Source organism: Eurosta solidaginis, chromosome 5, assembly GCF_040869045.1.
Source record: "Eurosta solidaginis isolate ZX-2024a chromosome 5, ASM4086904v1, whole genome shotgun sequence".
Lineage (NCBI taxonomy): Eukaryota > Metazoa > Arthropoda > Insecta > Diptera > Tephritidae > Eurosta > Eurosta solidaginis.
In genome coordinates, this window is record NC_090323.1 from 263,412,695 (window position 1) to 263,440,264 (window position 27,570).

Sequence of the window (27,570 nt, forward strand, 5' to 3'; positions counted from 1 at the left end):
GACGGAAATTGGTAGGAAGAACCAAGGTCCGTAATACGTATTTCGATCCGTGATCGAAACTCATTTTTTAAATCACAATAGCTCTGAAAAGGTGAATCGGAATAATGACATATTTGAACTAGCGAAAACTAGTACTCGTTAGAACCATTATTTATTATAATTATCCAAAAAAGTTTGACAGTGGCATAGTTATTGCTTGAGTGAAAATGGGTTTCAGTCACTGATCGTAACATGTAATACGGGCCCAGTTTTCAACCGTACACAAGACAATTTTCAGGCAGGAAAACATTTGTCGGGTATGCTATCTTCAAATATTTTCAATCAACGAAAACGAGCCCTTTTTTCCTACTGATAGGTAGGTAGTAGACTAGGAGTTATATGCTACCGATTCCTCCTGCTCTTCATCCTCACGGTTTTCGAAATATTTCCGGTATAAATAATTTGCAGTTTTGTCGACTAAGCGGAAACTATAGCCATGAATAAAGTGGCAGAAATTCTAGAGGAAGAGTGCTTAAGCTGTAGTTTCGTAAATATATATATTGATAGTCAGGCGTCGATTAAGGCAAAATCTCACACAGTACTTTATCAAAAAGTGCTCTGCAATGCAAAGAAGCATTGCAAAAACCGGAGCGTACATATATCCTGTGTTCTCGGTCAAAAAAGGATAGAAGTGATGAAAATACCGATGAGTTGGCAAAGGAGGGTGCAACACTAATTGAATCGACAATATATGTCCCATTCCATTCGGGATAAATCAAAAGCAGAAAGGAGTTGCATATAACCATTCAAGGAAGATATTAAGCTCACAAAGTGGCTTATATTTCCAAGGATAGAAGACTTAAGGCCTACGATCGGCACAAAAACGGAACACAGACTTCTGGCGTCACATGCCTATAAGTTACGCTTCAGCAGTAACAGCAGATGTAGGAAGTTCGAGCTGCTGGAAGAAACTGCTGAGCACGTTCTGTGTTCGTGTCCTGCGCTCGCCACGTTAAGGATTTAGCTATTAAAGCCGCACAGTTTGCGGATTTCGAGACAACATTTAGGCTGGGTCTTAGAAAGCTTCTTTATATTTTATTTATTTTTTATTTATTCATTTACATAAAACACATGGATACATTCATTCATTCTTTATTGACCGGCCAGTTTAACCTAACCTAGTAAATACCGCCACTGATAACAAAAGTTAAATTTATTTATCGGTATGTTTTTTTTTACAATTTTTTATATTTTTCAAAATTTTTTGGTCCTGATGGCTATAATTTATTTTCGTGAATGTCACATCCAAGGTATTTAAGTTGTCAATACTTGGCTACGTTTGTCACTAAGCTTTGCTTCATTGTGCTTGTGGTCTGTAGTCGCTGTTTCAAATGTAATCAATGCAATTGACTGTACTTTATATTTCTCACAAGGATAGAGTAGGGTTTGTATTTTGATTGAGAGCACAACTTCAAACTATATTACACGCAAACGAAAATGAGCGTAAGAGATAAAATTATTCTAAGTGTAAACCGGAGCTCTGGGTTGTAGGTAAGGAAGAACAAGCAACAAAGAAAGAACCTGTAATGATAAGCTTTAATTGCAATTAACGCCCCTATTCCCAGCTTCCAAATCAGTAATTCATAGCTATGCTATGTTAAGCGCCCAAAAATAAAGAAATAAACCAAAACCAAAATAAGGAAAAATAGCGGACATAAACTCTTTGTGCCAATCTCAAGAATTTGGCAACGTTATTGTAAATATAATAAATGCGTTAAGAGCAGATAAGTTCACATACTTAAGAAATATTTAATCCGCATCAAAGCTGTTTCCCCAAAGCTAAGAAAAAAGAATTGCCAAACAACATGTCTAGTATTGCAATAAGTTTAAATAAATTAAAGCATTTCCTTTTTTGCAAACCTCCCTCCATCCGCGTAACTTTCAAATAGACGAAATGCGTGTAACGTAACTTTTATGTGACTGCACAATTGCGTAATTGCTGGCGACCATTTATCGGCGCTGTTATCGCTTTACAATTTAACTGCTTTTAATTTATGTATCCATGTGTATATTGCATACATATATACATATATGTATGTATTTCTATATCTACTTACCAAAATCGCGTATGTGCTTTTCAAGTCTGTCATTCTCCTCTTGTGACGAAATGCTCACCAAATGCATGCCATGATATCGGCAATATTGGGCAGCTTTGAACCAATTCGCCTGGCAAAGAAAAAATGAAACCAAATTAATTCATTATTTATTTAGGAGATAATAAATTTAAATGCGAGTATTTAAAATGCTATAAGAACATAAATATTTAATAATGTTGAAATTATGGCAAGCATTAGCAATAAGGAAGTTTTTATGTGCCTACAAAGCTTAAGTAATAAACAGAATAGATTATTTTAAGATTTTTAAGAATTAATGAGCTTAGCACCGGTAAATAATAATTGTTATTCAATTATTATTTTTGGTTATTGGGAAAAACTGAAAAGAAGGAAACATTTACTGGCATATTCCGATGATACCATTTCGAAAACCGCTACGTCATCATTGTCAGGCGATTTCATAACGTGTTTATTGTTTCAACAGGTTTCACCGCGGATCGAACCGCTGTCAAACTGCTGAAATCACAATCGCCTAACCATTGAGCAATTGTGTTGTATTTGCTTTCTTGGCTAATTTCAGATTTATCCCATTTTCAGGCTCTCGCACAATTTGAGACATTCTGTCTTTTACATTAATTTGCACGAGGCGTGCTTTTTGTTATTGGTATTGTAAAATGATATAAACTGAAATTAGCCAGGAAAGGAAATACAACACAATAGCCCGATGGTTAGGCGATTGAGATTTCAGCAGTTTGATCGCGGTTCGATCCACGGTGAAACCTGTTGAAATAATAAAAACATTACGAAATTGCCTGACGATGATGACGTGGCGATTTTCTAAATGGTACCATCGCAATATACCAGTAAATGGTAAATTAAGTTTGTCCCGGGCATACAAATTTGTAAGTCCTTAAAGGAAAAGAAATATACCCACCATTAAGTAAACCAAAATGATTAGGATAGCGAGCTGAGTTGATTTGGCAATGTCCGTCTGTCTGTTTGAAAACAAAGTAGTCACAAAATTTTTGAAATATTTTGATGAAATTTGGTGAGCGGGAATATTTAGGTGTCCGATCAGACATTTGTCCGAACCGACTGCATCGGACCTCTATATCATACATCCCCATACCACCGATTTTTCAGAAAAGAGGATTTTAGTCATTTTTATCAGATTTCAATTTATCAGATTTCAGCTTATGCTTTCGTATATAGCTCTTATTGTTTTCTTAAAAAAATCAGCGAGATTGTTCGTATCTATAGCAAATATCTTCTACAACCGATTGTTCAGATAAAAAGCTTTCCTGCCTCAATATAAGAGCTGGGAGCTTCAATTTCATAAAACAATTATGTATATGATATATATTGTTTTGTCTGAATAGATCAGTCGTCTATATAGTATATACCCCATATAAACCGATTGCTCAGACAATGAGCTTTTCGCCATTTGTCCCAAATGTCATCAGCTAGAAGCTTTAAATTTCATAAAATACTTACGTATACGTCAAACATTCAGATAAGTGATTTATGAATATATTTATTTCAGGAAGGCAACAAGAAACGTGAAACTTAGTGTGAGGATTACCGTTCTATTCTTTAATTTATATACATACTAGCAGACCCGGCAGACGTTGTTCTGCCCTTAAAATTTGGTCTAATAAGTTTTTTCCATCTAACTCTGCCCTACCCCTCTACACTTTTTCCTAATCTTTTTGTTCACTCCTCCCTCCATCTTTTTCGCTTCATCTATCTCCATCTTCGTCTCATTCTATCTCTTTCTCAGTCTCTTTCTCTCTTTTCTCTTATCTCAAATTCTTCTCATTCTTCTTCATCATTTATTGCCAGTCCAAGAGGGTGCTATCTATTTAGTTCCATTCCTATTCCGAGTCCCAGTCCCACTCCGAGTCGCAGTCCCAGTCCGTCTCTCGTCGTAAATAAATAAATAAATAAATAAAATAAATAAATAAATAAACACATTCTAGGGGTACCCGCGTCCACTTTTTCGCTTATATCTCGAGAGCCTAGTTACCCGCGGGTACGAAAAATACCCCGTATCAAAGTACTCATAAACAGCTTCAATTTGATACCCATACTGTACAAACATATCCCAGGATTACCCAAGTCCACGTTTTGATCTCAAGACCCTAGCCAGAACGGGATAAAAATTATCATATGTCTGTCTCCTGGCTCTAAGCTACCCCTCCACCAATTTTCAACCAAATATGCTCACCCGTTCCTTCCTCTTCAATCACTCTTTATCTATTAAAAAAAGCGCATCAAAATCCGTTGCGTAGTTTTAAAGCGTTCAAAGGGACAGAAAAAGGGACTTTGTTTTATACTATGTAGTGATGTATATCAATACATACATACAAACCTACGCCCGAAGTTAAATAAAGCAGCGAATGCTGTATATGCACGTATGTATGTGTCGCATCATCCTCCGTGGTAAAAATGTTACTTTTGTTTAAACAATTTGGCTGATATAAGAAAGGAATCAAGTTTTTTTTTTTTTTTTTTTTGATGCAGATCGAAGGTAAATATTTCAAAGTTTTACTGAAAAGTAGAATTTTTTAAATCCATCCATCCGTTTATGAGTTATAGCTGCGTAAACAAACATTTTATGATTTTTTGCTACATTTTGGCAATTTGCCACGCCCCTATAATATATATCTTCAAATTATATTAACTGTACCATCTCACGTAGCCAAGCTTTCAAATGCAAAAAACCGTTTTAAAATCGGAGCATTCTGTGTGAAGTTATGTGCATACATGTCATTTAGCGACTTTATTTTATAAGATTTATAGATATAGATAGATATAGATATCGTAAATTTCGGCTATGTACATCTGTTCTCTATATCCTACACATATTATATAGCCGGTTATTCGGATAATACCAATGGGATAAAATTATTTCTCAGCTCCATTCATGAAAGGCCCGAAAACTTAGTTTGATTCTGGAGTAATCCTGACGTGATTTGCGTATTCAATACCGTAAGTCTTCCAAAAACAAGACCTAGCTACTCTGTTGCCAGTTTGCTGATGCTTCTTATGACAGTATTTTCTAGCAATATTTTTTAAAGACAATTAAAAGATGTAAGAAAGAATTAGTTTGGGTGTAACCGAACATTACATACCCAGGTGTTCACTTGAAAAGCTGTTTTTGTTTGCTTTGTGTGGTTAATCATGTCGTAAGGCTATGCAATAAATAATACATATATGGTCCTATTCTGAAGTCATTTTCGTTCGGAAGAAGCAAAAAGGATACAGAGGCAGTTTAACAGCTAGCTTAACAGTAGCTATGAAAAAAAATTGTATGCCCAATATCGTTCGGATTGAGAGATTTTTGTTCGACTTATTTAACCCCTTTTCAAAATATGTTTAAATATTCTTCTTAACTCAACCATACCACTACTGAGGTAGAATATCAGTCAAACGTAGTTAAATACCATACAGTTTTTGCAATCTTTGTGAATTTTAGAAAAAGTCTGGGGGGAGGGGTGGTCTTAAACCGCTTTTGATTATCTTCCCTCAGTCTATATCATTTGGCAATGATAGTGTCTCTGCCAAATTTCTTTCACGGCTTTTAATTTATGCTTTCTTATACTTCCAAATTTTCTTCTTCTAAACGTGGGTGGTACCACGCCTATACTCCAATTTTCCATTTTTCTAAATTTGCGACATATATAGCTTAATCAAATTCTTTTTCCATACTGATGATTTTGATATATGGAGGTCTATATCTATTCGACTCCTTTATACCTGCACAACCGTTATCCAAACAAAGTTATAATACTCTTTGGACAAATACAGCTGGGTATAAAAAATGCTTTAAAACCAGGTATGTACATTTTAGGGATGGGGAACTTTTTCAATACCGGGTATGTTTTTGGACCCGGCTAATCTTTTTTAATCGGGTGCCTTGTCGTATGCCCCGATGCACGCCTTATAATTTGTCTCTAAAGGCCCAAAACCACATTCAACTTTTGCCTCGCTTTTTTTGCTTATATTGTGTCAATAGCTGACTCTAAACACATAAGTCTTCATGGCCTTGTTCTCAATCCATAAACAACGCAAAAGGAGTTCAAAAACTTACGTTTTTCTGCGATGTCAATCAGTTTTTGAAATTTTATGAAATTCTCAAAATATCTTGCACACTTTCTGCTTCAATAAATTTATTTTTTAAATTGAGTATTCGTTTTAAAAAGTTTGCATTTGTTAATTTTTTATGATGACAAAAATCAAAATGATTATTGGGTTGGCCTAGACGCCTCAATGTGGTCGAGATGGTCGGGCTAGTACACTAATAGATAGTGCTTGTTACCGGAACGTACCGGATATAATACGGCGAAGGACCATCGATAAAATCCACCAAAAACTTTGGCTTGCTTGCTTTTAGATTTACAGAATTATGCACTAGAATCACATTTTAATGACTCTCCATAAAGTCACTCAATAGCCCATATACATATATAAATTTTTGTTGTGTACCAAATGAAAATATTTATTAATTTAACAAAACTTAAAATTTAGTTTATGATATCTATATTAACAGAAATGTTTGGATGTCGGTTTATAAGCCTAAAAGCTTCAAACAGATTGCCAATATTCTCAAATTGTCGAACGTAATTGCGTAATTTAACGATATACCAATTTTAAATTTAATTTGCAATCCTTTTATAATGCATGCAATCATTAATTGAAGTCGAACTACGTGATGTAAATCACAGAGCCGAACGCTACTTAAATGAAAAGCTCAAACATATCTAAATTAACATATATATAAATGAATTTACATGTAAAAAACATTCTGCTACATAAAACAATATCAACATAACTGTGCCATTCCCTTATAAATAATTGGTGTCGTTCAATTCCGTTAACATTTAACCGCAATTGCGTAAATATTAAATGTTTTTGACAGAGCAAAAGTTGTTGTCAATTGTTTTTTACCATTTTGGTTAAATATAATTTTGATTTCATGCGTAACGATTAAGTAATACATACAAACAAAAGCTCTAACAATAGACAATTTAAATGAAATAATTTTTGGTTGCACAATCTTTAATCATAATAAAGAGTGATTTTGTATTGTTTCTTTTAAAGCGTAAATATATTTGAACACAAAAAATATGCAAATGTTGAAAAATGTGGATTGATATAAAAATTTAAATTAACGAGCTCGCGTCTGTGACAATCAAGTGATTTCTTTCACCATAAAAAAGAACAGTGGAAAGCTAGAATCTTATTTTACATTTCAACTAGGCTAAGGGAGGTTTCGATCGTATTTTTCGATTGCCAATAAAAAATTTAAATAAAATCCTCAAGTAGAGATTTGGTGACTTTTAAAAGTAATTTTTTCTGAAATTCCGTAAATGTTACATTTTGATATGGTCTTAGAAAATTGTTCAAACGGGCACAAATCCATCGCTTTGAACAAGAGTATGCGGACGACAACAATATTTGAGGCACGAATTGGAGTTACGTATAAGCCACTATAAATTAATGTCAATTTGCATTTCTGCCATCCTAATAAGTTTTTTTAAAAGTTTGAATTTAAATATTATTTTCTTACTTAAATAGAGAGGTCACATCCAAATTGGTCCAATATACTTATTTTCAACAAAACACAAGTAAGGAAGGCTAATTTGGGGTGTAACCTATTATTACATACTCAGCTGAGAGCTTTGACGACAAAAATGTCTTTTTCATGGATACATACAAATGGTAATACTGGAGCAACTTGCCTTTGCTATCTTTCTTCAGCTATCAATTCGTTTTATTTGATTTTTTTTTTTAAATATGAAAATTTGGTTAAATTTGAACGCATTTCTTTATAATTTTATTTTTTAATCACCCCTGAAATATTTTCGAAGCGCTCTTAATTATGAGCCCGAAATTGTAAACCAAGGGCGCCGTTTTTTGGAACGATTTTCTTTCATCCTTTGTCAAATAAGGAAAACTCACCATGTAGGAAAATGAACCTAGGGTAACCCTGAAATGTGTTTGTATGACATGGGTATCAAATGGAAGGTATTAAAGATTATTTTAAAAGGGAGTGGGCCTTAGTTTTATAGGTGGAGAACTTTTCGAGATATCGCCACAAAGGTGGACCAAGGGTGACTCTAGAATATGTTTGTAGGTTAGGTTAGGTTCAACTGGCCGGTCCATGAGGACCTCACATAGACTGAATAAGTCCATAGTGTTACCAGAAGTTTGTTTTAACGACCAAACTGAAAAACCCTATCACAAACCAGGACCTATGCTATAAAATAACTCCGTCCTCTTGGCAAATACTAGAAGCTTTCTAAGATCTAAGCCACTTGCTGCTTCTAGATCTGGCAACTGTATCACTCCTAATAGCTGGTGTCTTAGCCTGGCAAGCGCAGGGCAAGAGCAAAGGTATTAATGAGGGTTTTAAAAGGAAGTGGCCCTTAATTGAATATGTTAAGGCGTTTTCCAGATATCGACCAAAATGTGGACCAGGGTGACCCAGAACATCATCTGTCGGGTACCGCTAATACATTTATATATGTAATACCACGAACAGTATTCCTGCCATGATTCCAAGGGCTTTTGATTTCGCCCGCAGAACTTTTTCATTTTCTTTTACTCAATACGGTAGGTGTCATACCCATTTTACAAATTTTTTTCTGAAGTTATATTTTGCGTCAACAAACCAATCCAATCGCAATGTTTAAACACTTTTTTCGTATTTGGTATAGAATTATGACATTTTTTTCGTTTTTCGAAATATCAGATATCGAAAAAGTGGGCTTGGTCATAATCGGATTTCGTCCATTATTAATACCAAGATAAACTGAGTTCAGATAAGTACGTGAACTAAGTTTAGTAAATTTTTGTTGTTATGTCGGCCTACTGATTTGTAATATCGCGAGTTAATATCGAGCTCAAGGCCTAACAATAATTATTTTATCATTATTATTGTTATAAATATGACACTATGGCATCATCGCCATAAACAAAGTCCAATTTTCACAACTATTCTGTAACAGATGTCGCAGTGCTATGAATATCAATTGGCAAGAACCAGAATTGAAGTAGGAATAATGAAGACAAACAAAAAAACCGCTGTGATGGCTGAATGGTTATAGCAGCGGCGCCTAAACGTTGCCGATGAAGGAATTTAGCAGTTCCCGAAATCGATCTATACAACGAGCTTTGGCAGTTGTCTAAATTTTTCTTTCTTCTATTCTAATTTAAAATTTTTTCAATTAAGAAAAAATATATTATAACAATAATAATGATAAAATAATTATTGTTAGGCCTTGAGCTCGATATTAACTCGCGATATTAAGTTTAGTAAAGACATATCGGTTTTTGCTCAAGTTTTCGTGTTAAGAGCCGAGTGGAAGGACAGACCGTCGACTGTGTATAAAAACTGGGCTTGGCTTCAACTGATTTCTCCCTTTCTCACAGAAAACAGTTATTGTCATAGAAGCTTTACCGTTACCAAATTTCACAAGGATTGGTAAATTTTTGTTCGACTTATGGCATTAAAAATATTCTATATAAATTAAATGAAAAAGGGCGTAGCTACGCCCATTTTAAAATTTGCTTTTATTTTTGTATTTTGTTGCACCATATCAGTACTGGAGTTGAATGTTGACGCAATTTACTTATATACTGTAAAAATATTAAATTTTTTGTTAAAATTTGACTTAAAAAAAAAATTTTTTAAAGTGGGCGTGTTCGTAATCCGATTTTGCTAATTTTTACTTAGCACACATATAGTAATAGGAGTAACGGTGCTGCCAAATTTCATCATGATATCTTCAACGACTGCCAAATTACAGCTTGCAAAACTTTGAAATTACCTTCTTTTAAAAGTGGGCGGTGCCATGCCTATTGTCCAAAATTTTACTAATTTTATATTCTGCGTCATAAGGTCAACCCACCTACCAAGTTTCATCGCTTTATCCGTCTTCGGTAATGAACTTTCGCACTTTTTCCGTTTTTCGATATCGAAAAAGTGGGCGTGGTTATAGTCCGATTTCATTCATTTTAAATAGAGATCTGAGATGAGTGCCCAAGAACTTACATACCAAATTTCATTAAGACACCTCAAAATTTACTCAAGTTATCGTGTTCACGAACAGACGGACGGACATGGCTAAATGAATTTCTTTTTTCGCCCAGACATTTTGGTATATAAGAAGTCTATATCTATCTCGATTAGTTTATGCCATTACGGGGTACCGTTATGCGAACAAAATCAATAAACTCTGTGAGCTCTGCTCAGCTGAGTATAAAAATGGGAGATAGAATAGAAGATAATGGGACAGAGAGTGAAGATGGGAAGCAGGGCTCAATTTTTATACTTAGCTGAGCCGAGCTCACAGAGTATATAAATTTTGTTCGCATGACGGTACCCCGTAACGGCATAAATTAATGGAGATAGATATAGACTTCTTATACATCAAAACGATGTAAGAAAGAAGAAATTCATTTAGCCATGTCCGTCCGTCCATCCGTCCCTCCGCGAACACGATAACTTGAGTAAATTTTGTATGTAAGTTCCTGGGCACTCATCTCAGATCGCTATTTAAAATGACCGAAATCGATCTATAACCACACCCACGTTTTCGGTATCGAATATTTCGAAAAACCGAAAAAGTGCGATAATTCATTACCAAAGACGGATAAAGTGATCAAACTTGGCCGGTGGGTTGACCTTATAACGCAGAATAGAAAATTTTTAAAATTTTAGACAATGGGCGTGGCACCGCCCACTTTTAATAGGAGGTAATTTACAATTTTTGCAAGCTGTAATTTTTTTTTTTTTTTATCTGGCAGTCGTTGAAGATATTATAATGAAATTTGGCAGGATCGTTACTCCTATTACAGTATGTGTTCTTAATAATAATTAGCAAACTCTGACCACGAACACGCCCAATTAAAAAAAAAAATTAAAAGTCAAATTTTAACAAAAATTGAATATATTTACAGTATATAAGTAAATTATGTCAAGATTAAATTCCAGTAATGATATGTTGCAACAAAATACAAAAATAAAAGCAAATTTTAAAATGGGCGTGGTTCCGCCCTTTTTCATTTTATTTGTCTAGAACACTTTTAGTGCCATAAGTCGAACAAAAATTCACCAATCCTTGCGAAATTGTAATGTGGCTACGGCATAGTTTCTATAACGATCACTGTTTTCCATGAAAATGTGTGAAATCGGTTGAAGCCAAACCCAGTTTTTGTATACAGTCGATCGTCTGTCCTTCCGCTCGGCCGTTAACACAATAACTTGAGCTAAAATCGATATATCTTTACTAAACTTAGTTCACGTATTTATCTAAACTCACTTTATCTTGGTATTAAAAATGGGAGAAATACGACTATCACCACGCCCACTTTTTCGATATCGAAAATTTCAAAAAATGAAAAAAAATGCCATAATTCTATACCAAATACGAAAAAATGGATAAAACATTGCGATGCAAAGACGCAAAAGATCACTTTAGAAAAAACTTTGTAAAATGGGTACCATATTGAGTAGAAGAAAGTGAAAAAGTTTTGCAGGGCGAAATCAAAAGCCCTTGAAATCATGACAGGAATACTGTTCGTGGTATTACATATATAAATATATTAGCGGTACCCGAAAGATGATGTTCTGGGTCACCCTGGTCCACATTTTGGTCAATATCTCGAAAACGCCTTCACATATACCACTACCACCACTCCCTTTTAAAATACTCATTAACACCTTTCGTTTGATACCCATGTCACACAAACACATTCCAGGGTTATCCTAGGTTCATTTTCCTACATGGTAATTTTCCCTTATTTTGTCTCCAAAGCTCTCAGTTGAGTATGTAATGTTCGGTTACACCCGAACTTAGCCTTCCTTACTTGCAAACCAGTTTTCCGGCAGAACCAAGTTTACGGGGGGGGTACTCTAATAATTTTATAAATATATTGATATTTAAGTCAGTTAGTTGAGCCTGTTGCACAATTTCATAGCTACTAACTGCATGCAGCTACGGCACCACATATAAACATTTGTTTAAAAAAAAGTAGTAAGTAAAGCACATGAAATATTTAAGTACACATACGAGCTAACATCAAACCCAAGTGCCTTGTCAGTTTTTGTTAGAGCACCCAATTAATTTTATAGTCTCGGTTTGTTGTATGCCAGAGCTTTCAACATTTCTGACTAGCAACGTTTTGTTACAACTTACATACATACCAACAACGTCCTGTACACATTTTCTTATTCTTCTTGCGGAAAGTAGTAAAGTAAAAGTGTTTTGTTGGAAACTCTTTTGTTGCAAAACTGTATTTGTATATGTACATATGTACATATGCATGTTTATATATACATATATATATTTAAAGTGTTGCAAATGAGGCGTCTACTAATTGCGTGAATTGTCTGCATATAAAAAAGGTCGAAGGTTGCAACTCACTTTTGCTTTTTTCGCCAAGTAAAACAAAAAAGGCACAAACGAAAGTGTGCTTGTATATAAAATGCCGAAGGGAACATAAAATTTTAATTAAGGAAGACTGAAAGTAAACAGTTACTTTAATAAATTAGTTTTACTTTCATTTATTTGAAGCGAGCATTTTTGTATTTTTTTATATTGACACTAAAATTAAAAGATGTTTTGAAAATTGCTGAAAGCTGTCGACGGCCATAACGTCAATTGACTTAAATGCTACTTCCAATGGCCACAAATTCAATTGAAATTATGACCATATGCCTCTAATTGTAAGTGGTCGCAAGGCAATGCGATCTTTTGTTCGTTGACCTTATGTCACCCCACTCACGTCTTTAGGGAACAGGCAGTTCAACCTAACCTACATTGTTTAGCCGCATTCCTATTATATACATTGTTGTGTAATTACGGTCAAATTTGATGATCGAAAGAACATCGGAATAGGACATTGGGAGAAAAAACGAGTTTTTCATTGCAGTTTTTCTGAACTCTTAATTAGACTAATATGAAGCCCACAGTTGTTTGTTTTTTTTTTTTGAGCGCAAAATAGAAAACGAATTCAATCGTAGAAACAAAGCGAAAGCCAAAGACTAACAGTCACTTATAGTGAGTATGCGGAAATATTTCAAAATAATTTCGAAGGTATTCTGTAATGGTCAAGTATCCTTAAAATAATTCTGAAGTGTTCGTGAATCCATTCCGAAGTGTGGCATCTATTGTGGAATAACCCCTTGCTGACGTAAGCTAATGCTCCTGTAAGCTATTTATCATTATCCCTGCAAGATCCAGCATACAAAGTGAATAGAAATATAAGTGGTCTCCTTCCTCCGTGCTTTTGCCAAGATCCTTGGTTTGAAACATCTTCTTCAAATGTGCAACAATAGATTTGGGTAATTACCTGTAGCTAGCCTCGGATAGTCCTTCAGAGGGTCCTGCGTTCAACTCCGGGCAAAGTAACAACAAAAACATATAAAATGGTTTTTTTAATATGAAAACATGTTTCTAATCGGGGTCGCCCCTCGGAAGTGATTTTCAAACACTCCGAGTGTATTTCTGCCATTAAAAGCTGCTCAGTGAAAATTCATCTGCCTTGCAGATTCCGTTCGGAGTCGACATTAAACATGTAGGTCCCATCCCGCCAATTTATAGGGAAAGTTAAATTGGAAGCGAAACTCCGCCTAAATCTCGTATCCAAAGTGCCTGTATTAGGTACGGTTAGAACAAGTCTGGCAGCCAACTTAACGACAAACTTTCCCACTACTGTTAGTCAACGGCGTTCCTCATTCTACAGCTCTTTTGTTAGTCTCCAGCAGCGATCAGGCTACTAGTTGGATCATGGTCAACAAGTTCTAGCTTCTGCCTGTTATGAAAGTATCTCATATGCAGGTACCTGCATTAATGTATGTATGTGGTCTGGTATGCGGTGTGTTGAGGAAATTTAATTAACACATGACTAACATTAATTAGAAACATATATTCGTTGAAGTTTCTTATACTAAGTTATAATCGATTGACTTGTAAAACATAGCGCCTACGTTCTAAAGTAAGCCTAAGTGTGTTATGGTTTGGATAATTGATTTTTTAGTTGATGCCCAACTTAATATATAAATTTATTTATAGTGGCTAATGGTATCGTGTGTGTCTAATCATGTCAATTAAATTGTCACCATGTTAAATTTAATTTATTAAAGCGTAACATAAAATAGAGTTCAATAAAAATTAAGTAATTTTTCATGCAAAAGTGTTGGAGAAGAAGTTGCCACAAATTCAATTATTCATTGAGATTAAAAGACTTCGCTATTGTCGGTAAACAAATAAACGTTCATGGTTATGTGCGAGTCTTTATTTGACTCATTAAGCTAGCCATTCAATTAATTTAATACAGATATTAACTGACAATTTGTCATGGTACAAGAGATTAATACGTTCGAATTTGACATCAAGTTCAGTCCAATTTATTGAAATAATTATACACACAGCTGTGTGCAAAAAAATTGCGGCAACATTTTTTTGAAAATTTTTATATAAAATATAAGAAATTTTTATTAGTAAGCTTTGATTTTTAACAATTTTTTACTAGGTGTGTAGGTTTCATTCTTTAAAAAATTACATTATAAAAGGTTGACTCGAGAAATTTTTAGAAATTTGAATATTTTTACAAAGATTTTAAAGACTAATCGAATTTTTTCAATTAGGGCACTCACACAGTTTCTTTTAGTATAAATGTTTAAATTTACCACATTAACAAATCGTAAGTGTGAGCATTCCTTTATTTGTCAGCGTGTAAGTATTGACAATTTGAAATTATTTAAATCCGTTCTCTTTTTTTTTATTTGTTTTGACTTCCATCTGGCCAATTTCCGGACGAATAGCTACTTCCTTTCACAATACCATTCAGTAAATTTTTTAGTAACTAAACAAAATAGAAAAAAATATGACGCCCCAATTTTTGGTGCTATTTCTCTACTCGCAAGTGTATAAATATACCAGTTAGATAATGAATAAATTTATCAATTAGAAATCCTATATATTGATTAACTAGCTGCGCATTTGCTTACGTATTAAAGTTGGGCCTGTCTTTGGCTAATAATATTTAATATTTAAAGGCGATTTCTCAATGAGGTCCATTGGACATCTTACTTAAAAAGTGAGCATTCTTCTAGATTCGATTTTTGACGTTAAAGGTGAGTTGTTTGTTTATGTAAAAACCAAAATACATTTGTGATGATATTCTGTAACGACAGAAAATCGTTAAATGTTAGGTTTGGTTAGATTGAACTGGCCGGTCCATGAGGAACTCGCATAGACTGAAGGAGTCCGTAGGGTTAGCAAAACTTTGTTTAGGGACCTGACCTGATCAAAAACGATGATCTGCGTTATAAAATAACTCGAAGAATCTTTCTCTTGAACACTCCCAGAACCACCGCATCAGATATTTTCATTGTTAAATCTTATATGAGTTCTACGAAATCATTGCATTCAGTCAAGGTTAGGTTATACCACTCAACCAAACCTGGTCAAGAAGCTCACGTTGACTGCGGGAAGACCAATTGTGATACCATATAAAATAAAGATAATTCAATCTATAATTACTTCGATCCTCCGAAGAATGCATGAACCATAATGAATGTAATTATTTCGGCAGATTGCCTGCCATCCACTTCCGGCCAGAAGAGCACATTACAGGTAGCCAGAGGTTGGGGTAAAGAGAACGGCATGATAGTTGCTGCGGATATTCCTATGCAATAGAGCCCAGTTGATCAAAACCTTAAACAATTCGAAACAATCCAAAGGAAGGTTGGATACTGTCAGACCACACCCGATCGCACCACAGTTGAGCTTAGACCAATGATTACTGCTAAGCTAACAGCAGAAGCACTGAATAGCACCCTATTCAACGCATTCTGAAATGCTGCTACTTCCGCTTGGAAAACATTGCAGCCTTTGAAAGAAACTCCCCTGTTGTTGGCATACTATACTCTTTCCTTCCTAGGATGGAGTAGAGATTGACTAAAGTGCTGAAGTATTCAAAGTCAGATTGATCGATTCTCATTGTAATACAACTTTCCTGAAGTTTCCCATGTATGTAACCAGAAAAAAGAGGGTTTGATGCGAACAATTTTTGTTTGATTTCCATGGTAGTGCTTTCTATGTGGCAGCTCCCAAGACGTGCAAATGACCAGACAACTACATTGAGTGGAATACATATTTTGGTGTCTTTTCATTGAAGAACTTAAATTTATCAAAAAATATAGTAAAATTCTTAAACTAAGCTATATTTTTTTATGTTTCTAAACATCCACAGTTCACAGTCATGGCTCATAAAAAATTTAACTAAATTGCAAGAATCACCAACAACATTGCAACAAATATACCCGAAGCGAAGTAGATGTTGCTGCATTTGCTATTTGAAAATTTATTTAACTACAAACTGTTTGCACTACTTGCACAAATAGCCGTTAGCCTGTCTGAGCATCTTATGAAAAATATATGAATGTACAATATTTTATTTCAAGATTCCCATGGCTTTCATAGTAACTCAGCGCAAAGCTAACGTGCAGAATGCTTGAAAGTAGATAATATAAAAAAATGATAAAAAAAAATTGTAAAAAAATATAATAAAATAAACAAATATATTTGCTAACATTTTAGACACACGCGCACAAGCACTTCTACAAAATGGTCCAGATATGTACATACACACATGCATAATGCACATATGAGAATAGATCTCATGCATAGCACATTTATGGGTATAGCAAAAGTAGGATTATTTGATACAAAATGTCAATAGAACCGGACGGAATCTGGCTTACCTTGAAGAAGATGCCGAGGTAATAACGCTTCTCGCCCAGTTTAAGCAGCGGCATTGTCCATTTATTCGTATATTGAGACTCGTCCACACAGTTCGGACAATCTGCAGGCAGCAACAGCAACAACACCGCCACCGGTAACAACAACAACAACAGCAGCAGTAGCAGTCAGCAGCAACGATATAGCCAAATCAAGTCATACAAGCACGACGTAAGCCACATAAGCACATAAGTACGTAAGTATGTTTGGATGCAGGCGAACATACGAGAATTGGCAAATCAATGGAGCAAACCATAAAAGCAATGCAAATAAAGAAGAAGAGAAAACAAGAAGAGCAATTAATTACAGTTTCATAGGTGTGAAGAAGCAGAGAACTGGTCAACAGGTTATATAATAATATGTAGATAGAAATTGGTAATAATATAAATTTTGGTGGACGAATTTGGTGTGAATCGCGTTTACAAATTGCATTTTTTTAACGCTATAAATTTTATGAATGGTAATTGGGGCTGGAGCGGCGCTTCACGTTCTATAAAATTTTATATGCAAGAGTTAATTTTAATATAATTTAATTTATAGTGATTGATTTTTGTTTAATTTATGTAAACAACTTTTATTAGCTTCAAGAATGTTGGCATATCAATAAAGTTAAGGTTTATGGCAGTAATGTAAGTAAATGAGTTTTTTTACCGCTAAATTATATATCTGTCGTAAATAATCATCTGCTTTGTCCATTAAACAATTCATTGTGTCCGACTAGTTTAGAATAAACATATTTGCCGTAAATAAGATTTGTGTTCAAAACGAATATTTTTTGAGCTATTTGTCTTCCGCTACTTTGAGTGGTGATCGCCAACCGACTACTACAGCTCAGTGAGGTGGAGAGCCTACGTAGACGAAACTTGTCTTATTATTCGAGGAAAATTCCCTCAAACCATCTGCAATCTTACGGAGACTGCATTATCATTAATAAGTAACTGGGCAAGAAGCGCATGGCTTAGGTCAACCAGGAAGTCAACTAGGAAAAACGGAAATGTCAAGTATCTGGGAGGCAACCAGGAAAAATGGAACTATCAAATATCTGGGTGTCATCCTGGATAGGAAACTACTCTAAAGTGACTATCAGCAGATCAGGTGAAGAGAGCAGCCACTGCGTTTTTCTCTTATATAAGAGCAATTGTTTTATCGTAGGATTTTTCTCCCAAAGTGATACATTGCATCTATAAAACCATTGCACGCCCAATTCTACTATATAGTGTTCTGGTTTGGTGGCAGGCGCTTAGAAAGCCCACCGACCTCAAACGATCATGAAAGTTCACAGTAGTTCAGAGTTCTACCAAAGCTGTACTTTAGCCTCCAATCCGACGCTGCCGTTGTTGCTCTGAGAAAAAAACTAGCACTCGAAATAATGGAAGAGGTGATCATATTACGATTACTGACACTGCAGAAGATCTACTGACGAGGAATCCGTGCAACATCTTCTGTTACACAACCGATAATAGCCCCAGGTAATGCTGATTTTATATTTGGGCAACGCACAAAACACTTACGGCGCATAGCAGACCTTGTGAATTGCCTAATTTTTTTTTTTTTTTTTTTTTTTGTTTATGGGAAGGAAGTTGCTTAAGGGGATTTTTCCATTAAGTCGCATATAAAATTAACTTCATTTGTGAAGTTTTCGTGGTCCCAAGTTTGCCTGTGTTTGATGGCCCGACAATATCTGTCTAAAAAAAAATAACATCTACTAAATATTTTTACCAACTTTTTTTACCGAATTTTTATTATCTAAATGTATTGATAACCGTTAAGGCTGCAACGAGTAATAAAGAAACTGTTCAAGTTGCGGAAAAATGGTGTCATATTGACGATTCATTGCATGTTTTTCGAAGAGCGACTTATGGAATTTTCATAATAAATGACTGAACTGTTAATTTTTATCAGATCGGATAGCTATGGATCTAAAATGCGTTTTGGTAAAACTGGAAATCAATGCTTTTTCTCCTTGATGGCCAAACTACGAGTGGATGATATAAAAACAATTAAGGTAGGTTAAGTTCGGGTGTAACCGAACATTACATACTCAGTTGAGAGCTATGGTGACAACATAAGGGAAAATAACTACGTAGGAAAATGAAACGAGGGAAACCCTGGAATGTGTTTGTATGACATGAGTATCAAATGAAAGGCATTAAAGAGTATTTTATTAGGGAGTGGGTCATAGTTCTATAGGTGGACGCCATTTAGGGATATGGCCATAAAGGTGGATCAGGGTTGACTCTAGAATGCGTTTGTACGATATGGGTATCAAATGAAAAAATGGAAGGTGTTAATGAGTATTTTAAAAGGGAGTAATCCTTAGTTCCATAGGTGGACGTCGTTTCGAGATATCGCCATAAAGGTGGACCAGGGGTGACCCTAGAATTTTTTTGTACAATATGGGTATCAAAAGAAAGGTGCTAATGAGTATTTTAAAAGGGAGTGATGCTTAGTTCCACATGTGGACGCCGTTTCGAGATATCGCCATAAAGGTGGACCAGGTGTGACCCTAGAATTTGTTTGTATGATATGGGTATCAAATTAAAGGTATTAATGAGGGTTTTACAAGGGAGTGGTGGTAGTTGTATAGGTGGTCGCCTTCTCGAGATATCGCCATAAAGGTGGACCAGGGGTGACTCTAGAATTTGTTTGTACAATATGGGTATCAAAAGAAAGGGGTTAATGAGTATTTTAAAAGGGAGTTATCCTTAGTTCCATAGGTGGACGCCGTTTCGAGATATCGCCACAAAGGTGGACCAGGGGTGACCCTAGAATTTGTTTGTACAATATGGGCATCAAACGAATGGTGCTAATGAGTATTTTAAAAGGGAGAGGCCTTAGTTCTATAGGTGGACGCCGTTTCGAAATATCGCTATAAAGGTGGACCAGGGGTGACTCTAGAATGTGTTTGTATGATATGGGTATCAAATTAAAGGTATTAATTAGGGTTTTAAAAGGGAGTGGTGGTTGTTGTATAGGTGGTCGCATTTTCGAGATATCGCCATAAGGGTGGACCAGGGGTGACCCTAGAATTTGTTTGTACAATATGGGTATAAAAAGAAAGGTGTCAATGAGTATTTTAAAAGGGAGTAATCCTTAGTTCCATAGGTGGACGCCGTTTCGAGATACCGCCATAAAGGTGGACCAGGGGTGACTCTAGAATTCGTTTGTGCAATATGGGTATCAAACGAAAGGTGTTAATGAGTATTTTAAAAGGGAGGGGGCCTTAGTTCTATAGGTGGACGCCTTTTCGAGGTATCGCAATAAATGTGGACCAGGGGGGACTCTAGACTTTGTTTGTACGATATGGGTATCAAATGAAAGGTGTTAATGAGTATTTTAAAAGGGCGTGTGGCTTAGTTCTATAGGTGGACGCCTTTTCGAGATATCGCCATAAAGGTGGACCAGGGGTGACTCTAGAATGTGTTTGTACGATATGGGTATCAAATTAAAGGTATTAGTTAGGGTTTTAAAAGGGAGTGGTGGTTGTTGTATAGATGGTCGCCTTTTCGAGATATCGCCATAAAGGTGGACCAGGGGTGACTCTAGAATATGTTTGTACGATATGGGTTACAAATGAAAGGTTTTAATGAGTATTTTAAAAGGGCGTGGGGCTTAGTTCTATAGGTGGACGCCTTTTCGAGGTATCTCCATAAAGGTGGACCAGTGGTGACTCTAGAATGTTTCTGTACGATATTGGCATCAAATTAAAGGTATTAATGAGAGTTTTAAAAGGGAGTGGTGGTAGTTGTATATGTGAAGGCGTTTTCCAGATATCGACCAAAATGTGGACCAGGGTGACCCAGAACATCATCTGTTGGATACCGCTAGTTTATTTATATATATACCTGCCAAGATTCCAAGGGCTTTTTATTTCGCACTGCAGAACTTTTTCATTTTCTTCTACTTAATATGGTAGGTGTCACACCCATTTTACAAAGTTTTTTCTAGAGTTATATTTCGCGTCAATAAACCAATCCAATTACCTCACCATCTTTCATCCCTTTTTTCGTATTTGGTATAGAATTATGGCATTTTTTTTCATTTTTCGTAATTTTCGATATCGAAAAAGTGGGCGTGGTCATTGTCGGATTTCGTTCATTTTTCATACCAAGATAAAGTGAGTTCAAGTAAGTACGTGAACTAAGTTCATTAAAGATATGTCGATTTTTGCTCAAGTTATCGTGTTAACGGCCATGCGGAAGGACAGACGGACGACTGTGTATAAAAACTGGGCGTGGCATCAACCGATTTCGCCCGTTTTCACAGAAAACAGTTAACGTCAAATCTATGCCCCTACCAAATTTCAAAAGGATTGGTTAATTTTTGATCGACTTATGGCGTTAAAAGTATCCTAGACAAATTAAATGAAAAGGGGCGGAGCCACGCCCATTTTGAAATTTTCTTTTATTTTTGTACTTTGTTGCACCATATCATTACTTAAGTTGAATGTTGACATAATTTACTTATATACTGTAAAGACATTAAATTTTTTGTTAAAATTTTACTTTAAAAAAAATTTTTTTTTTTAAGTGGTCGTGGTCCTTCTCCGATTTTGCTAATTTTTATTAAGCTTACATATAGTAATAGGAGTAACGTTCCTGCCAAATTTCATCATGATAGCTTCAACGACTGACAAATTACAGCTTGCAAAATTTTAAATTACCTTCTTTTAAAAGTGGGCGGTGCCACGCCCATTGTCCAAAATTTTATTAATTTTCCATTCTGCGTCATAAATTCAACTCATCTACCAAGTTTCGACGCTTTATCTGTCTTTGGTAATGAATTATCGATATCGAAATAAACATCAAAAGTGGGCGTGGTTATAGTCCGATATCGTTCATTTTAAATAGCGATCTGAGATGAGTGCTCAGGAACCTACATACCAAATTTCATCAAGATACCTCAAAATTTACTCAAGTTATCGTGTTAACGGACGGACGGACGGACGGACATGGCTCAATCAAATTTTTTTTCGATCGTGATTATTTTGATATATGGAAGTCTATATCTATCTCGATTCCTTTATATATGTACAACCAACCGTTATCCAATTAAACTTAATATACTCTGTGAGCTCTGCTCAACTGAGTATAAAAATAGTATCGGAAGGCATGGTTAGGTTAGGTTTAACTGGCCGGTCCATGAGGATCTCACATAGACGGAATGAGTCCGTAGTGTTACCAGAAGTTTGTTTTAAGGAACAAACTGAAAAACCCTATAAAAAACCAGCACCTATGTTATAAAACAACTCTGTCCTCTTGGCAAATACTAGAAGCTTCCTAGGACTTAAGCTATTTGCTGCTTCTAGATCTGACATCTGTATCACTCCTTATAGCTGGTGTCTTAGCCTTGCAAGCGCAGGGTATGAGCACAGAACGTGCTCGATCGTTTCCTCCTCCAACCCGCACTTCCTACATCTGCTATCGCTGACCAAGCCTAATTTAAAGGTATGTCACGCCAGAAGGCAGTGTCCAGTCAGAATATCCATCATGAGTACACAGTCCTCTCTTTTTAATGATAGAAACAGCTTTGTTAATTTAAGGTTGTAGAACCTGCACACCATCTTCGACACTTTACAGATCCGTGCTTGAACTCACGACTTTCCCGCTTGGTCGATCATGTGCACCTCTCGCCTTCTCTTAATCTCGCTAAATCAAATTGAGACGTCTACGGAGCAAGCTTCAAGAGATGCGCCCTTTGTAGCTAGTTCGTCTGCTTTTTCATGCCCATCTATTCCCATATGCCCTGAGACCCAATATAGATGTATGCTTCTCCCTGCCCCGATTCTCTCCAGAGACTGGTTACAGATTAATGCCTTAATTGCTGCTTGAATGTCAATAATAAAGTTAACACGGTTGCAGCTTAAGCTATTCTCTTCCAGTGTTTCTACTGCTTTGGTTACGGCTAATATTTCCGCTTGGAAAACGCTACAGTAATCTTGCAGCATGTAGGATCTATTTATTTCCGGATCAGCACAGTATACTGCAGACCCTTCTCCCTCCACTACTTTGGAACCATCTGTGTACACATGTATCGCCTCGTCCGTCATGTGAACACCCTTGCGCCAACTATCCACCTTTATTGTGGCCTTAAGATCTCTCTCGAAGCACAGGTAGTATGTTCGTCTTATGATTGATGATGCTATACTACTATGGCCGTATGGTCGGCGCTCAAGCTGCCCCGAGGTACCGAACCTGGTTGCAGTTGTTAACTCTATGTTCTTTGCTACCAGGTCTACAGGTGGAATGTGCAGAGTGGTATACAGTTCAGCAGTCGGGGTTGTTTTCAGGGCTCCCGTAATGCTAAGCATTGATAGTCTGCATACCCCCTCTATTTTTTTGAGGTAGGTTGTTTATTGTGTGGCTTTCCACCAAACAAGAACTCTATAGTATAGAATAGGGTTTACAATGGGTGTGGCGAGAAAGAGAGGGTGATAAGCCCCACGTACACACCATCATTATTTTATATGCATAAAGTACCGTTGGGGCCTTATTCACCCTGTCCTCCACGTTGAGCTTTCATGACAGCTTAAAGTCTAGGATGATTCCTAGATATTTTGTGCAAGGTTTCCTCTGTAGGGTGACCACTCCTAACTTAGGCCTGGACCAATTTGGGACCTTGTACCTCTTTGTAAACAAGACTATATCCGTCTTCTCCGCGCTGGCTTTCAACCCGACATTAGATGGCGAGGTATGAATATCCCGAAGCGCCTGATCCATCAAAGAGCTAATCGTTGAAAGGCACTTTTCACTTGTGACAATTGCAACGTCATCTGCGTAAGCCGTAAGTTTTACGGGTCCCTCATCGACTCGCCTCCGAAAGCATAGTGATTTCAAATATTATCCAGCAAGAAGTCTTGGATGAAATAGAGAACATATCTATCCAAATTTTTGAGATGGCTTCTTTGCAAAAACGTAAATTTGAATATTCCAATATAATTGAATGTACTATAAAGTATGAAGAACAATTGCAAAAACTCTTGATTACTTTTTCAGGCACAAGGCTATAAATCAAAATCGACGGCACTCGCTGCAAGGTCAGCTATGCTACAGTTACACCTTTTCGTATTTCATATGAACAAAATTAAAAGCAAACATGTAAGGAAGGCTAAGTTCGGGAGTAACCGAACATTACATACTCAGCTGAGAGCTTTGGAGACAAAATAAAGGAAAATAACCAATTAGCAAAATGAACCTAGGGTAACCCTGGAATGTGTTTGTATGACATTGGTTTCAAATGGAAGGTATTAAAAAGTATTTTAAAAGGGACTGCGCCATAGTTCTATAGGTGGACGCAATTTCAGGATATCGCCATAAAGGTGGACCGGTGGTGACTCTAGAATGTGTTTGTACGATATGGGTACCAAATTAAAGGTATTAATGCAGGTTTTAAAAGGGAGTGGCCCTTAGTTGTATATGTGAAGGCGTTTTCGAGATATCGACCGAAATGTGGATCAGGGTGACCCCGAACATCATCTGTCGGGTATCGCTAATTTATTTATATATGTAATACCACGAAGAGTATTCCTGCCAAGATTCCAAGGGCTTCTTCTACTCAATATGGTAGGTGTCACACCCATTTTACATAATTTGTTTCTTAAGTTACATTTTGCGTCAATAAGCAAATCCAATTACCATGTTTCATCTCTTTTTTCATATTTGGTACAGAATTATGGCATTTTTTTCATTTTTCGTAATTTTCGATATCGTGGGCGTGGTCATAGGTAGGTAGGTTGAACTGGCCGGTCCATGAGGACCTCACATAGACTAATTGAGTCCGCAGTGTTACCAGAAATTTGTTTTAACGACCAAACAGAAAAACCCTATCAAAAACCAGGACCTATGTTATAAAATAAATCCGTGCTCTTGGCAAATACTAGAAGCTTCCTAGGACTTAAGCCACTTGCTGCTTCTAGATCTGACAGCTGTATCACTCCTAATAGCTGGAGTCTTAGCCTGGCAAGTGCAGGGCACGAGCACAGAACTCGCCACCGCACTTCCTACATCTGCTATCACTGAACAAGCCTAGTTTAAAGGCATGTGACGCCAGAAGGCAGTGTCCAGTCAGAATACCCGTCATGAGTCTACAGTCCTCTCTTTTTAATGATAGGAACAACTGTGTTAGTCTAAGGTTGTAAGACCAACACATAATCTTCGACAAATAAACCCACGCCTTTCCCGCTTGGTCGATCATGTGCACCTCTCGCCTTCGCTTAATCTCGCCCAATCTAATTGGGACATCTTCGGAGCAAGCTTCAAGGGATGCGCCCTTTTTAGCTAGTTCGTCCGCTTATTCATTCCCATCTATTCCCATATGCCCTGGCACCCAATAAAATGTATGCTTCTCCCTGTCCCGATTCTCTCCAGAGACTGCTTACACTCTAACACGCATTTAGATGCTGTGCTATGCGAGATTATTGACTTAATTGCTGCTTGACTGTCAATATAAAAGTTAACACGGTTGCAGCTTAAGCTATTCTCTTCCAGGGTTTCTACTGCTTTGGTTACGGCTAATATTTCCGCTTGGAAAACGCTACAGTAATCCGGCAGCCTGTAGGATTTGCTTATTTCCGGATCAGCGCAGTATACCGCAGACCCTACTCCTTCCACTACTTTAGAACCATCGGTGTATACATGTATCGCCTCGTCCGCCATTTGCGCACCCTTGCGCCAACCGCCCGCCTCTATTGTGGCCTTAAGATCTCCCTCGAAGCGCAGATAGGGAATCATGTACTCTGTTTGTCTTGTGATTGATGAGGCTATACTACTATGGCCATATGGTCGGCGCTCAAGCTGCCCCGAAGCACCGAGCCTGGTTGCGGTCGTTAACGCTTTGTTCTTTGCTACCAGGTCTACAGGTGGGATGTGCAAAATGGCATACAGTGCAGCCATCGAGGCTGTTTTCAGGGCTCCCGTAATGCTAAGCATCGATAGTCTGCATAGCCCCTCTAATTTTTTGAGGTATGTTGTTTTTTGTGTGGCTTTCCACCAAACAAGGACTCCATAGTATAGAATAGGGCTTACAATCGCTGTAAAAACCCAATGAGACAGAGAGGTCGATAGGCCCCACGTACACCCCAGCATTCTTTTACATGCGTAGAGTGCCGTTGAAGCCTTCTTGACCCTCTCCTCCACGTTGAGCTTCCATGACAGCTTACTATCTAGGATGATTCCTAAATATTTTGTGCAAGGTTTCTCCTGTAAGGTCACCCCTCCTAACTTAGGCCTGGTCCAATTTGGGACCTTGTACCTCTTTGTAAACAAGACCATATGCGTCTTCTCCGCATTGACTTTCAACCCGACATTAGATGCCCAGGTATGAATATCGCGAAGCGCCCGATCCATCAAAGAACTAATCGTTGGAAGGCACTTTCCACTTATGACAATTGCAACGTCATCTGCGTAAGCCGTAAGTTTTATGGGTCCCTCATCGAATTGCCCGAGCGGTTGGTTGATAACCAGCGTCCACAGCAGAGGTGATAGCACCCCTCCCTGCAGCGTGCCCCTGTCTACTGATTTCGTGGCCTCGTACAATCCCCATTGTGATGTAATCTTTCTGCAATTTAACATGCAGCCGATCCATCTGATTAAGGCAGGATGTACTTTAATGTAATTAAGACCATCCATAATCGCCCATTTTGCAACATTATTGAAAGCCCCGGAAATGTTCAAGAAGACTCCTAGAGTAAGGAGTATATTCCAGGGATTTCTCTATGCTTATTACCATCCTATGCAATGCGGTGTCTACCGACTTGCCTTTGGTGTACGCATGCTGTGTTGTGGAGAGCAGCTTTTCATCAACGTTGGACGTTATGTGCACATCTATCAGCCTCTCAAAGGTTTTGAGCAGAAATGATGTTAAGCTAATGTGTCTATAGTCTTTGGAATACATGTGACCGATCTTCCCCGCCTTTGGTATAAAAGCTACACGAGCAGTTCTCCAAGAGTGCGGTACATGATTCAGTCGTATGCACCCATCGAATATTATTTTAAGCCATTCCACGACCGCCCTACTTGAGACTTGTAGCATGGCCGGGAATATACCATCTGGGCCCGGCGATTTAAACTTAGAAAACGTCTTCACTTCCCACTCGATCTTGGTATCGGTCACCAAGCCCGGCACTACTAGCTCCGTGATCGAAGTGTGAGTGATGTCTGCTGGCTCCTCTAAACCGTCTCCCGATGGGAAATATGTATCGAGAAGCACCTCAAGAGATTCCTCACTATTACGTGACCATTCCCCGTTCTCTTTCTTTATTAGTCCCTGGACTATGTTTCCCTTTGCAAGGAATTTTTTCAACCGTGCTGTTTCGCTGGAGCACTCTATGTCCGCACAGAAACTTTTCCGTGAGTTTCTCTTCGCCCCGGTAATTTCACGCTTGTAGATCCTCAGTAGATCCCTGTACTCGTCCCGACACGCTTCGCTTTCCGCGGTCTTTGCGAACTTAAACATTTCTTTTACCTGTCTTCTTAGAAGACTCAGCTCATTGCTCCACCATGGCGGCTTTGCTTTTCCTCTGAATCTTCTTAGAGGGCAAGCTTTGTTATACGCAGTCATAAGCGTCCTTGTTAGGAATTCATTCGACTCCTCCAGTTCCTCTACATTAGCAACCTCTTTGGGTTGTCCCAGTTTTGTTTCTACATGTTCCAGTTCGTTGACCT

The 27,570-nt window shown here is 37.1% G+C and overlaps 1 protein-coding gene across 11 annotated transcripts in view; it reads right to left on the reverse strand.

Moving 5' to 3' along the window:
- tfc (triforce) overlaps positions 1–27,570 on the reverse strand; it is a 207,739-nt gene that overhangs the window by 8,564 nt on the left and 171,605 nt on the right. For all 11 annotated transcript variants that reach the window (XM_067790192.1, XM_067790188.1, XM_067790191.1 and 8 more), the window contains exons 4-5: positions 16,873–16,973; positions 2,097–2,205 (exon numbers count right to left, since the gene is read on the reverse strand). In XM_067790192.1, the coding sequence (XP_067646293.1) occupies positions 2,097–2,205; positions 16,873–16,973 (210 nt within the window). The remainder of the gene's footprint in view (positions 1–2,096; positions 2,206–16,872; positions 16,974–27,570) is intronic.